Below are 16,089 nucleotides of genomic sequence, written 5' to 3'. Positions count from 1 at the left end.
CCTTTTTGGCTCCTACCTCAAAGCACACTGTGTTCTGTTGATCTTATGTGCTGCACAATAATGTTTAATATTTAGTATTTACTGTCATATTCCCATATATCATTGTGATGTTGTTTATTCTATTACTCTTGTTCGCTTCTGCTTGTTTTCTTTTTTCTTTCTCAGCAGGTGATCCAGGTGATCGATAGATGCATTTTTTTCTCTCTTTTTTTTTCTGCCCGTTCTGTTGGTTTTTGTTTTTTGCCCTTCTCCCCCGTCCCTCTTCTCAGCTGTTTCTCTTTCCCTCTTTCTTTCTCCCCTTCTTTCCCCCAGTCAAGTCTGTCCCGTATTCAGCAAGTGAAAATAAAATAAACAATAAAAGGTGAATCAAATGGACCATTACGGCAAGGCTGGGATGGTCAATTTGGTAAAGTAAATCCGTTGGGCATCTTTCTTCACCTTTAGACATTAATTCTGATGGCAAAAGAGCCAAACGGGACAGGCAAGAAAAAAATAAAAATAAAAAAATAATTCAAATGCTGGGGGAGATTTGTATCTTAATATTGAAATGCTGAGTACAAAGAGAGAGTGTGTTAGTACAGATGGTTATTTACTGCACAGCTGTCTGCATGAACACCAGAGAAGAACCAGATGTAAGTTTCAAACCTGCAGGCTCATTTCATGTTTGTGTACAGAGGTGCTGTGTGGACCACATTTGAACTGTTGCTTTTGTCTTCATGGACAATTTTAAACAGATGATCGTTTATTAAGAACAATCATATATTTCTTACAGCAGTGTGTAATAAACTAGATATCTGTGTTTAATATAAAGTGCTGCGTGTCCATCAAACACTGAAGAGCTGCTGGATTCATTGTTTCCTCCAAATGAAAGAAAAGTCATTTTCATGTGACAGAGCGACGATGCAGTGGAGTCTGTTTCTGCTTCTTCTGATGGGTGAGTGATCATTTTACCAGGGCTCCTGATTGTTTCCACCTGAAATCCTTTAGTTTGATCAGGACTCATTAAACAAATGAACTCTTACTGAGAAAATCAAGGATTGACCTGTAAACTGGACAGTTTGATGGGAACATGAGTTTCCTGCTTGTATCAGCAGATATTCAACAGTATTTCTTCTGTTTCAGGTCAGTGTGTCTTCATCACATGTCACCTGTATGAGTACCACTTTATTAAAGAAGAGATGAGCTGGGATGAAGCATGGGCATACTGCAGAGAGAAGTACACAGACCTGGCCAAAGTGTTTGACCTGACAGACATGAGAAGACTTCAAGACTCTGCACAGAATCAAACAGAAGCCTGGATTGGACTGTACAGCGAGCCAGGAAGAGACAACAGGAGGTGGCACTGGTCTCTGCCGGGGGAGGAATACACTGAAAATAAGACCTGTTGGGGAGATGGAGAGCCAAATGACAAAGAATACCCTGAGAACTGTGTGAGGACAGTAGACAAGTGGGAAGATTTTCCATGTAGTGACACATTTCAGTTCATCTGCTATGACGGTGAGAATGTGTGAACAGTAATATGATAATACAATATTTAATAATGTTATAATCTAGTTTATAATCTGTGTTATATCACATGTTCTTGAAAGAGACAGTTTGAAGAATGAAACAAATTAGTTGATAAAGATGTTTTTGTGTTTTTCTGTTGACTCGACAGAAACGATAAAAGACAATAAAACCTTTCATTTGATTGAGACGTCTGTGACCTGGACTCAGGCTCAGAACTACTGCAGACAGCATCACACCGACCTGGCCAGTGGACTCGATCAGATATACAGTGAAGAGTTTAAGAAGCTGCAGAACTCTACAGCCTCGTGGATCGGCCTGTTCAGAGACAGCTGGAGGTGGTCAGATGGGAGTAACTTCTCTTTCAGATACTGGGACTCATTTAATGATGGACTAAACAACAGGACATGTGCTACGACTCTGTTAGAGAGATCAGGAAGATGGAGCTCTGCTGGATGTGACCAAAGAAAGCCTTTCTTCTGCTATGATGGTGAGTTTACACAGATTTATCTCAGCTATTTGTCCAACAGATGAACTGCTGGAGTCACTGAGAAGATTTAGGTCAGTATGTTTCTTCAGCCACTTATTTCTGCATGTTTGTTGACCTTCTGTCACAGGTGAAGATGTTTAGCTGATGGTTGGAACAGAGATTTCTCTGTAGAGCTGCTGATTCATCTGAAGAATCACTGAAATGTTTTTTCTTTGTTCTTTGTCTAAAACTGGACCTACCATACCGTATCATAGTCCTGGGTCTTTGTCCGGGTTTTGTGTTTATTATGGTTTTATGACTTGTTCTTTTGGATTTCAGGGATTTGCATATTCTAGCTTTGTATGAGTTCTTTAAATTGCTTTTGAGATTCCAGTATTTACATTTTTAGTTCTATATTTCTTGTTTTTCATGTTTGTTCCCACCATTTCCAGTCGGTCAAATAACCTACCCAGTTATTCTTTCAGTCCCTTTCTGTTCTCTTTGTGTTCTGTCTCTGTGGCTGTTTACGCTTTTAGTCCCATCCCTGTGTTTTCTGCCTGTGATGACTTCAGTTTTGCTTCCTTTATCCCAGTGTCCTGCCATCTTGCTTTGTATATCTGTTTTACCTTGGATCTTTCAAGTTTCCTAGTTTTTTCTTTGTTTGTTTAGTATTTTGTTTGACATATTTTGTTCCAACAAATAAAGCTGTTTCTTTCGAAGCTGCCACAGAGTGCACAATGGCATTCAGCTTTAACTCATTTTCATGTTTTCTGTGATTTTATGGCAGATAAGCTGATTTTGATCAGCCAAAACCAAACCTGGGAGGAAGCCTTGAATTACTGCAGACAGAAACACAATGACCTGGTTTCAATCAGGAACTCTGAAGAACAGAGATGGGTCCAAGAAAGAGCCAAAAACGCCTCGACTCCTTTCGTGTGGCTGGGACTGCAGTACGGTTGTGTGGCTTTGGGTCACTGATTATGTAGTGTGCTTTGAGAGGTGGGCTTCAGGGGGAAAGACTGAAGACTGTGACATGTCTGCAGCCATGACCACAGGAGGGCAGCACGAGTGGGTCAGTCAGAGGAAAAATGAGACATTTAATTTTATTTGTTTAAAACACTAAAGTTTAAACCTAAAGTCACTTCTTAGCTGGACATGTAGATGTTCTGGGGTGAACTCTGTGTTTCTGGTCAGTGTTTACAGTCTCTGGATTTGAAAATGACCAACAGATTGTTACCTGCAGCTTAGACATTTGCAGAGAGCAGTCTGTGTTTCATGTCCTCTCCTTTACCAGAGTCAGGAGCATCTTGGTTTCTTCCTTCATTGTTGCTGGATTGGTTCATTATTAAACTGTAGCAGGATATTTGTTTTGATTTAGTTCAGATAAGGTGAAGGTTTTAATGTTTCTGCTTCATGTGCTGTAAATCTTTGTCTCACACCATTGTATCCTCAGCTTGAATTACAAAGCCTGTCACTAAAAGCAGGTAAAACCATGTTTGTGTCATGACTCCATATGAGCTCTATAATCTGATCATGTTTGTTCATGAAGACAAATAAACCTTTATTTAACCAAGTCTGTCACTGTTACAGCTTTCACATTAGCTAATGCAAACAGCTCCTCTTAATGATAAGACCAGTTAAGAGCAAAGTCAACATGATGCATTTTTACAGCTGGTTCCAAGCCAGTAAAAGAAAATGCGCATCAAACACATGCAATACCACAACTACCTGGATTTACAGGTACACACTACATACATCATAGTATATTATATTAACTGCAGCTAATGCTTTCCATGTAGCATTAATGTAATGATGAAATGTATCTTCTGTGTTGAGCACAGGGGGCGTGTCCAAATGAAGCCTGTGTTGAGGCCCAAAGAGACCCATAGACCAAAGACAAATGAGGCCTTGTTTCTTTGAAATGATGTCACTGCCTCATTATGTGATTTGAGCTGTTGAAAAGACAAAGATCTAGATCGGAGGTGATTTTAGGAACTTCACAAGCGTGCATGGCCGTTGGAGGCAGATTATGGAACCACCAAAAAGACAACAGACATCAGTAGTTTGGAAAATTTTGACGTGCTGACGCCCGGTAATAACGAGCGGCAGCATAAGTCATAAATCAGTCTCATAGAGCTTTGTTAGTTAGGAGTGTGTATGTGACATCGGACCTCATATGAGTGTTCTGCAATTGATACATCATTATGTTTACATGTCACTCGCACTGCGCAAAGTCACGTCGGAGTGACATCTTTTAAAAGTTCATTTTGGACTTCCAATTTTGGTCCACTAAAGGTTTATTTTGTAACACTGGTCAACGTCTTTTTTTTTTTTTTTTAAATGTCTGTGTTGGTGTCCTTAGGACCTCTGTATGTGGGCTCCTGGGCTAAAACAAAAGTGAGCAGCTACTCAGTGGATGTGGAGCAGAAATGTCTCCAGCTTCTCACAGACAGTTTGTAAAACATGAACATCCACAAAGACTGTTGAGGAGTTTATCAAAAATACTCAACAACAAGAACAGTGGTAGATGCATGATATTGTGGAAAATTTAAAGCAATTGTTGAACATGAATTGTTTTAGGCATTATGATTTTATACTGCCTAATATGCATGCATGAAATATACATTTTTTCACATCCTGAACACAATGATAATGAGCATGGTTTATGTGCATGGTGGGTGTTAAAGCAAACTTTTTTTTCTCGCTCTGTGTCTCTCTTTCTCTGTAATTCTTATTACTGGGTCCAGCAATCAGAATCAGTGTATTGAAGGCTGGTTAGCCTCTCTGAGACAACATCATGCTCAGCACTGGAAAAATCGTCTCCAGGAACTAAAAGACAATGACTGCTTTTCTGGATGTTTTTTGGACAAGCAGCTCATATTGTTTACGTGTCTGAATGGCATTGGGTTATGTAACCATGTTTATATTCTTTTAATCAGTCATTGTGTGTGTGCATGTGTGTTGATTTTGGCATCACTGTTTGTTGAATAGGCATGAAGCCAAATCAAAACTCTCAAAAAGCCATCAATGGCTCCATTTATACAGATTCCAAAAGGCTTCAGTTTGTTATAGGAGTCAACATGCCGCATGGAATTTGGTCCAGGACTTAAATACGTGTGTTGCATTAGGTGATTTTTGCTTCGTTGCTGAAGCTCGTAAGGGTCAAAATATTTCAGAAAATTTTGGATGAGATTATGGTCGTGACAGACGGCGAGCCAACCATTTTGCGGAAATTCACCACAAAAAAGATACACACATCAGTCTGCAGCACTGACAATCATCTGCACTTCTTTACATTCCTCTGTTAGTCACTGCTGGATGAAGCTTTCCTCTCCTCTCCACCTCACAGTAACATGGCCCAGTCAGAGCGTCTCTACACTGCTGCTTCAACTTCAATAGATCACTAGGACACAGCTCATCCTCTCTCAGCACACACACCATCCTGTTTACCATGACCTCCACCTGCAGAGAGAAGAAGGAAGAGCAGAGGATATAAACAAGTGTTTAAGTTCATGAAAAGGTTTTTCACTCCTAGTCTTAGTTTGGACTTTCATTCATTAGAATAACCTCGGTCTGTCCACTCTGAGCTCTTTAGGAAACCCCAAAACAATCCCAACAATCCAGATGTAATGGTTCCTGCTATTCACTGAAGGAATTCCGTCCAAACAACTGGTCTAACTAAATTCTTCCTCACCTACAGATTGTGTTCGTCACTGCTTTAAACTTGGAAATGAATGCAGTCATTGGTCTGCATGCTGCTTTTTTCAGAGAGCTGATTGGCTGTTGACAGTGTTTGATCAGAGCATGTGAGCCGTTACTATAAAGTGACCATAGAGGTAGGAAGGTCAGGCAGAAACAGGAAGTGTTTGTGTCCAATCCTGAAGCTTGTCACCATTTTCCTCTCACAGCTTCACTGAGAAGCTGCAGCTTTACAGGAAACACTGGATCTTTGTTTCATGCTGACTGTTTAGTACAATACTGCAGAAGCACCACAAACTCAATTCAACACTCTACTGACCACAGCACCTCCAGTCTGCAGTCTGGACTCTCCTTAAGCTCACACAGCTGCTTCACATCTGGTTCCTGCAGGTTGTAGTTTCCACTCATGTCCAGCTCTCTCAGATGGGAAGAGTTGGACTTCAGCGCTGCTACCAGATAACCACAGCTGATCTCTGACAAACCACAGTCCTTCAATCTGTATAAAGAATGAAAGATGTACGCTTATTAGACAAAGTGCGTTCTTGGAATGATTCAATGTTTCATAATCTGTTCAGAGCTGAAGAACGTTCAGAATGTAGAAGCTTAGAAAATGGAAATTGCAAACAGCTGAAGCCAACAGGAAGCAGCTTCAAATAAACACATCATGAGAAAAAACTCGTAATTTTTCACATTCAAGTTGTGCATTTATCATAAAAAGACTTAAAAAAAAATAGTGTTTTTTATTGAAGGAATCACAAGGCTTCGCTTTTAAAAGTTGTAAAGTTGGCTGAGAGTCCTCAGGAAGCGCATCATGGCAGACAGGGAGAGGCTTTACAGAGTAGTCAAGACACCACAGAAGACCATTGGCTGTTCTCTCTCCTTCCTGTTGGACATCTATTCCTCCCACTTCCTCAGCAGAGCTACAAACATCATCTAGGATAGCTCCCAACCTGGGCCCTGTGCTTCGTACGTCGCTTACTACATCCAAGATCAAATGAAACATCCAAGACCAAACCATCGCGCTAACCGTGAGCGCGCTAATCCGGTTCCCCGAACACACCTGCTGTTGACGATTAGTACAGCTGGACGCAGTAATGTGACATCACTGGGTGTCGTAAAAGGGGCTACGCATCGATAGTAGAAACATTGATCGGCAACCCTCTGATTGGTCGGCGAAAATGTCGACGGAGCGCGCTCGGCTCGGTATTTTTCGGCAGCAGAGCAAGAACTCTTGAGTGAGGGATTTCAGGAGTTTCAGAGTTTAATCAGAACGCAAGGGAACACTGCAAAGGCTGCAAAAGCAAGGAGAGAGGGCTGGCAGGAAGTTGCTGACAAATTAAACTCGTAAGTAATTTAATAATAACAATAATAATGGAGTGGATTGATATAGCGCTTTTCAAGGCACCCAAAGCGCTTTACAATGCCACTATTCAGTCACTCTCACATTCACACACTGGTGGAGGCAGCTACAGTTGTAGCCACAGCTGCCCTGGGGCAGACTGACAGAAGCCAGGCTGCCATATCGCGCCATCGGCCCCTCTGGCCAACACCAGTAGGCGGTAGGGTAGATTTATTATATTACACTATATTATCCAATATTATATTACATTATATTATAATATGTTATATTTTATCCTCTTTCACATTAGAGCCACGACAGGACCCACTAGAACATGGGAACAGGTAAAAGTGAAATATAAGAATATTCTACAGAATGGTAATATTTATCACTTATATTGATTTTAGTCTCTTGGAAAGAGACCCTGGAATAATCTGTTTGTTTATAACAGCAACCAAGAAAAGGGCAGAGCAACAAAAGACAGGTGGTGGTCCTGCACCCCCTCGTCAACAAGTTGGTTAAGTAAATAATACCCTCACGGGAAAATCGATATCTCTCTATGAGCACACTGTCGCGCTGAGCTAAAGGATCCTGTCTGTCCCGCAATATACGCTGAATTCTGAGGACTCTCCTTATCAATCTTGCACCTTCCGCAATGGGTGGCTCGCGTATACGGACAGGACATGGCTGCGACAGACTTCCCAAATCCACCTTCGCTTTTATAGCCGTGGTCTCTCATCTTGATTACACAAAGTAATTTACAATTGCTACTCTGAAATATGAATTAAATCTGTAATAATCACATACATGTAATAGAATGTTAATAGTACATTTCCCTTTTTTAGGAAATGACCTGTGTGAAATCAATAAATGGATCAGGTGCTGCATTATCTTTAGTTACATTGATGTTATTTATTTATGGTGAAACAGTGGTGGAATATCGCTGTTGCTTTCGTATGAATGACGCGGGCATACCTGCGTGGCCGCGATCTAATCCTGTTTACATAAAGTAAACCTGCTCCCCAGCAGGTTTACGCTTACGGCTCTGTTGCTATGACAGCAAGTCCCGGATGGGCTTCGGGGAACCGAACGATCCAGGATCACGCGAAATCGTCAACAATCTCATCCAGCTAACTCACTTAGCGCGGTACGAAGAACAGGCCCCTGGTTCTGACCTGTTCAACCTGGCTACAGATGCATGAGCACATAGACAGATTCAAAAATAGTTTCTTCCCAAAAGCCACAACCACTCTGAACTCTCACATGCACTCCATTAACAGACTACACAACACCACCACCACGGTGCAATACCTAATTTTATTCTATTATTTATTCTATTCTAAATTGTTGTGTGCCATGGCTTTTGACCTGCGTAAGAAAGTAAACTGCGGAATATTCATTGTTGTGTCTGATACTTAGAACTGTGAGGAAGAACAGTACCCAGTTAACCCTTTAAGACCTACCATAGAACCAAGTCCGCCAGAGCTTACTTTATATTTTTACATGCTGTGGAGCCATTTTTGGGAGCATTTCAAGTTGCTATACATCAATTCGATACTGTTGATCATAATATCCTATTAGAGCGATTAGAACATGCTGTAGGTATTACAAGTACTGCACTGCAGTGGTTTGTATCATATCTATCTAATAGACTCCAATTCGTGCATGTAAATGGAGAGTCCTCTTCACACACTGAGGTTAATTATGGAGTTCCACAGGGTTCAGTGCTAGGACCAATTCTGTTTACATTATACATGCTTCCCTTAGGCAGTATCATTAGAAGACATAGCATACATTTTCACTGCTATGCAGATGACACCCAGCTCTATCTGTCCATGAAGCCAGATAACACACACCAATTAGTTAAACTGCAGGAATGTCTTAAAGACATAAAGACCTGGATGGCCGCTAACTTTCTGCTTCTTAATTCAGATAAAACTGAGGTTATTGTACTCGGCCCTGAAAATCTTAGAAATATGGTATCTAATCAGATTCTTACTCTGGATGGCATTACCTTGGCCTCCAGTAACGCGGTGAGGAACCTTGGAGTCATTTTTGACCAGGACATGTCCTTCAATGCACATATTAAACAAATATGTAAGACTGCTTTCTTCCATTTGCGCAACATCTCTAAAATTAGAAATATCCTGTCTCAGAGTGACGCTGAAAAACTAGTTCATGCATTTATTACTTCCAGGCTGGACTACTGTAATTCATTATTATCAGGATGTCCAAAAAACTCACTGAAAAGCCTTCAGCTAATCCAAAATGCTGCAGCAAGAGTACTGACAGGGACTAGAAAGAGAGAGCATATTTCTCCTGTTTTGGCTTCCCTTCATTGGCTTCCTGTTAAATCCAGAATTGAATTCAAAATCCTGCTCCTCACATACAAGGTCTTAAATAATCAGGCCCCATCTTATCTTAATGACCTTGTAGTACCATATCACCCTATTAGAGCGCTCCGCTCTCGCTCTGCAGGCCTACTTGTTGTTCCTAGAGTATTTAAAAGTAGAATGGGAGGGAGAGCCTTCAGTTTTCAGGCCCCTCTTCTGTGGAACCAGCTTCCAGTTTGGATTCGGGAGACAGACACTATCTCTACTTTTAAGATTAGGCTTAAAACTTTCCTTTTTTCTAAAGCATATAGTTAGGGCTGGACCAGGTGACCCTGAATCCTCCCTTTGTTATGCTGCAATAGATGTAGGCTGCCGGGGGATTCCCATGATGCATTGAGTTTTTCCTTTCCAGTCACCTTTCTCACTCACTATGTATTAATAGACCTCTCTGCATTGAATCATATCTGTTATTAACCTCTGTCTCTCTTCCACAGCATGTCTTTATCCTGTCTTCCTTCTCTCACCCCAACCGGTCGCAGCAGATGGCCGCCCCTCCCTGAGCCTGGTTCTGCCGGAGGTTTCTTCCTGTTAAAAGGGAGTTTTTCCTTCCCACTGTCGCCAAAGTGCTTGCTCATAGGGGGTCATATGATTGTTGGGTTTTTCTCTGTATCTATGAAGCGCCTTGAGGCGACTTTTGTTGTGATTTGGCGCTATATAAATAAAATTGAATTGAATTGAATTGAATACAACTGTTATAGCCCATATTTTAATAATATGTATGCATTAAGTGCATAGTAACTACATTAATTGCAAAAAAGTGCAATAAACTACAAAAAAATTGAAAATCAATTTTTGTTTTTTTACATATATTTCTACTTCGAGAAATTTAAGAGGTTTATCTCTCAAAACTTTAAATACAAAAAAGTTGCAAAAAATAGTTTATAACAGGAAATTTATTTTGAGTGTCTTCATAGTTTTATTTTTAAGATACACCATTTTTATATACTGCAGGAAAAACGAAAAACAATCCTATGATGCAAATTTGCAAAGAAAACAGCAAATAAACTATTTCCAGCAGTGCAATTCGAGTTCTAAGCATCCCAGAAACTATTCAGAAAAGCATAAAGTCAAACATGACTTCTAAAAACACCAGTATATGCTCTTGAGGCCTACAAGTAAAAAACTACATTTTCTGCGAAAATGACGTCACTTCCGGTTTCGGGCAGGAAATGGTGGACATGCGATCATTCGCGCTGACGTCTGTTTCAATGTGGAAAGTGTTACGAACAGCTGATCAGATCGGCAAAGCGTGTTTCTGGAATATTATGTTTTTGTTCCTGCAAGCACTTTTTATGCAATTTTTGCAAAGCTTTATGTGGAAGGAAACCGTGACTTAGGACAAGCTGATGGCATAAGATGTAAGTACAACTCCTCTGGTTTCATATGCAAAAACAATTATTGCGCTAGCTTGTGCGGTTGCAGTGCTACCGGGATTTAAAAATAGTTACGCAAAAAAGAGCGTGCCCACTCCCACCGGATTCAAAGGGTTAATCTAAATTAGGAAAGCTCGGTAGCCCAGTTGGGACCTTGTGGAGGGCCGCGGGCCATACGTTAAGTATCACTGCTTGGAATGTGAACATGCTTCTGCTACAGTCAATGGACTAACCCAAAGAAGTAGAAAGCAGAACAGAAGATCCTCATTGTGAATCAATATAATATCAGCCTTATGTCTGCAGTCAGCAAAACTTTTACGTCAAATTCATCTCAGAACAACTAAAACATGGTGACTGACCTCAGAGTTCCAAGTCCACATTCTAGACTCTCCAGAAAACCACACAGCTTCTTCACTCCTGAATTCTGCATGTTGTTGTTACTCAGGTCCAGCTCTCTCAGATAGGAGGGGTTGGACTTCAGCGATGCTGCCAGATAATCACAGCTGATCTCTGACAAACCACAGCGCCACAATCTGTATAAAGAATTAAAGATACACGTTTATTAGACAAGTGTGTGCTTGAAATCGTTCAATGTTTCATAATCTGTTCAGAGCTGAGAAGGTTCAGAATGTAGACGTTTAGGAAATGGAAACTCCAAAGAGCTGAAGCCAACATGAAGTCAGTTCAAACAGGAAACTATGCAGAATTTTCAGACTAACTACATGCCCTGATGCAGCCAGTTTTATTTTGGAGATCTTAATCTCTGTTCTGTGACTAAGTCCTTGAATCATTTCTTCCAGTTTGTTCAACATGACAAACTAAGTATTGGATGTGTTGTGGCTCCGTTAGTGGAGCTTTTAAATGTGATGGCCCCTCTGGATCTATCAGATCACAGTACTGAAGAGAGCTCAAACTGAGCACACGGGAAAAATGAGGATTACTTTGAAAACAGGAACAGTTTTCCCCAGTGACTAGTAAAGCACTCAAACATGTTCTCAGTCAGAAGAAGCTTTCTTGTTATGAGGGAGATAAGAAAAAGACTGAGACATATAAACTTGTTCAAAGAGAGATAAAGTAAGCAGAGGAGGAGCTTATTAAAGGACACTCAAGGCTGGCTTGGAAAGGAGTGAAGTCCATGATGGGGATGCAGAACAAGGACAAAAGATGAATGTGATGGTGGCAGATGTGTGGTGAGAGTGAGAGGGGAACCAGACGCTGGCTTGGATGTGAGCGAGCTTTATTTACACTCTGGTGGCACAAACAGAAATACAGCAAGTAAAACAAAACCTAAAGGTGACCTAAACTCGGAATGACTAACAAAACGAACCTGAACGGAAGACTCCGGTAGAAAGCTCAGGGAAGAAACACAGACGGACTAGTGACAAACATGAGAGAACACACACTAAAAATACACTGATGGGAACGAGGAAATGACACACAGGAGGGAGGCACAGCTGATTCTGATTGACAAGACGAGACAGAGGAAATGCAATCTGAACACCTTGACATAAGACACAGACTTTCACAATAAAACAGGAAACTCAAAACATACGTGAAGACGCAGTCTCAGAGACGCTGGCTTTACACAGAGACCTGACTACACTAGAAAGGATACACAGGCAAGGAAGACACAGAACAGAGGGAGCACAGAATTTACACTCGGAAACCAAATAACAAAACCTAAAAATCTGAACTCAGGAAGTACCACAAAACTAGGGAGCTAGAAAAACTAGGAAAGAAACCAAAACACAATAGTCACAATCCATGATGAAATCAAAAGTAAAAGTACAAAAAACAAAAACACTGGGTCACCGACCCAGGACCATAACACCTAGGAATTTCAAAGAAAGAAAAAAGAAGGTTGTAGGTTGGGAAAATGATCTCTGTCCACTTTTGTCCACTCATTCATTCATATAAGCTATCGAATGCAGCTTTGATCTTCACAGTTTGGTTTATGAAAGTCATTCTAACCCTGAATATCAGAGTGTTACTCCTTTCCTTTACCCATGATTCATGCTGGCAGTGTTGGAGATTTGGATGTCAGACTGTGTTTTGTATGATGTGTGTATGTTTTATGTTGGACTGCTGTTTGTAAAGCAAATGGCCATTTTGGTTTTTATTTCAGTGTCAGTGCCATTCCACCAAATATTAAGGTGGAATGGAGAGTAGTAGAGTTTTACAGCTAATTATCAGTGGAAAATTTTTCTTCTTCTTTTAAGGGTTGTAATGTGAACATTTTTCTGCTACAGTCAATGGACTAAACCAGAGGAGTCTTTACCATGAAGATCCTCAGTGTGAATCAGTATAATATCAGCCTTATGTCTGCAGTTCAGTGTCAGCACAACTTTCACAACATATTCATCTCACCACAACTAAAACATGGAGACTGACCTCAGAATTTCAAGTCCACATCCTGGACTCTCCAGAAAACCACAAAGCTGTTCCACTCCTGAATCTTGCAGGCTGTTGTTACTCAGGTCCAGCTCTCTCAGATGGGAGGGGTTGGACTTCAGTGCTGCTGCCAGATAATCACAGCTGATATTTGACAAACCACAACTCCCCAATCTGTATAAAGAATGAAGGCTGTAAGTTAATTAGAAAAAGTGCTTGGAATCATTCAGTGTTTCATAATTCAGTTTATTCAATCGTATTTATTAAGTGCCAAATCACAAAAACAGTCAGCTTAAAACACTTTATATTGTAAGGTAGACCCTAAAATAATACATAAACAGAAAAACAGTCGTATGACCCCCTATGAGCAAGTACTTTGATGCCAGCAGGAAGGAAAAACTCCATTTTAACAGCTAGAAATCTCCAGCAGAACCAGGCTCAGGGAGGGGCGGCCATCTACCGTGACCAGCTGGTGTAAAAGAAGGAAGACAGGACAAAAGACATGTGGTGGAAGAGAGCCACAGAAATAATAACAAGTATGATTCCCTGCAGAGAGGTCTATTAACAAATTGTGAGAGAGAAAGGTGACTGAAGACGAAACAGCGCATCATGGGAATCTCCCAGCAGCCCACACCTAGTGCAGCATAACTAAGGGAAGATTAAGGGTCACCTAATCCAACCCTAATTTAAATGCTTTTGCAAAATGCCTAATCTTAAAAGTAGATATAATGTCCGTCTCCTGTATCAAACTGGAAGCTGATTCAATAGATGAGAGCTCTGAAAACTGGAGGCTCTGCCTCCCATTCTACTTTTACTCTAGGAAAAATAAGTAATAATAAGTGATTCGTTTATGCTATGATTCAGCACAGGAGGGAGGGGGTGAGTAGCTAAAATGTGCTGTGAGCATGTTAGCAGAGAAAGCAGCTATTGTCTTGATGTGTGCACAGGGTTTTTTCTTCCAGTTCAGGGCAGAAATGTTTTTGTTAAAAAACTGGCTGTTGGTATTTTCCCCAAAATTTTAATTATAAGGTAGATATATTTCTACTAATGGAATTAGTTTGCTAACAGCAACAGGGATGAGTCAGTGAGTCAGTTGGGCTTGTCATGAGTCAGTAAAGTGATTCTCGAGCAGTGAATGATTCGTTCATGATTTGTGCATCACTATGTCACTCTGAGACAGGATATTTTGAATTTCAGAGATATTGTGCAAATGGAAGAAAGCAGTCTTACATATGTGTTTAATATGTGCATTGAAGGACATATCCTGTATAAAGATGACTCCAAGGTTCCTCACAATGTTACTAGAACACAGGTACTTAAAACACAGCCCTGAGGCACTCCAGTGCTGAGTGAGATGGAGGGGGAGACTTGTTTTCCCACCCTCACTGATTGGGGTCTGTCTGTGAGGAAGTTGAGGATCCACTGACACAGTGATGAGCTGAGTCCTAGATCCATCAACTTGGTGAAAAGCTTAGAGGGAATTATTGTGTTGAATGCTGAACTGTAGTCCACGAACAGCATCCTAACATATTTCCCTCTGCCAGTGTCCAGGTGACTCAGGGATGTGTGGAGCAGGTGAGATATGGCATCGTCTGTGGAACGATTAGTCCGGTAAGCAAACTGAAGTGAGTCGATGGTAGCAGGAAGTGAAGAAGTGATGTGATCTCTCATCAGTCTTTCAAAACACTTCATTACAATTGAAGTCAGTGCTACTGGACGGTAGTCATTGTGGCAAGCGGGCTGTTGTTTCTTTGGAACAGGGACAATGATGGACTGTTTGAAGCACGTGGGAACCACAGCTTGGGCCAGGGACAGGTTGAAGATCTCCGTGAACACCGGTGCTAGCTGGTCAGCGAAGGCTCTCAGGACCCCGTCAGGGATTGCATCAGGTCCTGCTGCCTTCCTGGTGTTCACCCTCCTGAAGGTGTCCCTCACGGCATGCTCTGTGATGACGAATGCATTTTCTTCACTGGTGTACTCCGAGCGCGTGCAGCTGTTTGTTGTTTTAATTACTGCGGCGTCGAAGCGAGCATAAAACGTGTTCAGCTCATCAGCCAGTGAAGCATCTGCATTCATCATTGAAGAAGGTGGTCTTTTATAGTCCGTTATTGTCCGCAGTCCTTTCCACAGGCTCCTAGAGTCGCACTGACGTAGCTGTGACTCTAGTTTTTCCCCGTAGCTCCGCTTTCCCTTTCTGACTGCACTGCGCACGTTGTAAGACTCAGCCTTGTATAGGCCCATATTACCGGAGACGAGCCCTTCATTGTAGGCAGCGGTGCGTGATCTCAGAGCGTCGCGGATGTTTTTATCCACCCACGGCTTCTGGTTGGGAAAAGTTCTGATGATAGATCTTTCTGGTGGTTTCCCGATGAATCCCATAACCGCTTCTGTAAACATGTTGATGTCATCAGAGCTGCGCCGAAACATGTCCCAGTCTGCGTCATCCAGTGCGTCCTGCAGCGCGGTCACTGATTGGTCCGTCCAGCGAGCGACCTCCCTCCTGATTGGTGGTTGCTGCTTTAACCTTTGTTTGTAAGCAGGCATGAGGAAGATGGCGGCATGGTCAGATTTTCCAAATGCCGGCAGGTGCTGAGCCTTGTAACAGTTCTTGAATGGGGTGCAGTGGTCTAATGTCCTAGTGCCCCGGGTGGGGCAGTTGTGAAATGTCCGTTTGAGATTTACTCTGTTAAAATCTCCCATAACAATGAGTGCGGCATCTTGTTGAAGTGTTTGTTGATGTGTGAGAACCTCATGCAGCTCACATAAGGCAGAATGTAAACAGTGCAGGCAATGACCGCAGTGAATTCCCGAGGGAGATAGAAAGGGCCACATTTAACGATCAAAAGTTCCAGATTGGCGAGCAAGAGCATGTGAGTGGGGAGATGTTTGTGCTGTCGCACCATCTGTTGTTCACCATCA

General features: G+C 41.6%; 1 protein-coding gene and 1 pseudogene across 1 annotated transcript in view; one reads left to right on the top strand and one right to left on the bottom strand.

The window, feature by feature from the left end:
* Window positions 1–900: 900 nt before the first annotated feature.
* Window positions 901–3,098, top strand: LOC146634800 (C-type mannose receptor 2-like; annotated as a pseudogene).
* A 2,168-nt stretch (window positions 3,099–5,266) lies between these two features.
* The window catches only part of LOC146634797 (neoverrucotoxin subunit alpha-like), a 120,734-nt gene continuing 109,911 nt past the window's right edge, over window positions 5,267–16,089 (bottom strand). Inside the window, exons 16-19 of the mRNA XM_085378463.1 lie at window positions 13,171–13,344; window positions 11,139–11,312; window positions 6,002–6,170; window positions 5,267–5,437 (exon numbers count right to left, since the gene is read on the bottom strand). Coding sequence (XP_085234589.1) covers window positions 5,267–5,437; window positions 6,002–6,170; window positions 11,139–11,312; window positions 13,171–13,344 — 688 coding nt within the window. The remainder of the gene's footprint in view (window positions 5,438–6,001; window positions 6,171–11,138; window positions 11,313–13,170; window positions 13,345–16,089) is intronic.

Source organism: Diplotaxodon limnothrissa, linkage group LG3, assembly GCF_057381915.1.
Source record: "Diplotaxodon limnothrissa isolate DT_005_m linkage group LG3, D_limnothrissa_male_GT1.1, whole genome shotgun sequence".
Taxonomy (NCBI): domain Eukaryota; kingdom Metazoa; phylum Chordata; class Actinopteri; order Cichliformes; family Cichlidae; genus Diplotaxodon; species Diplotaxodon limnothrissa.
This window is presented reverse-complemented; position numbering and strand designations above follow the sequence as displayed.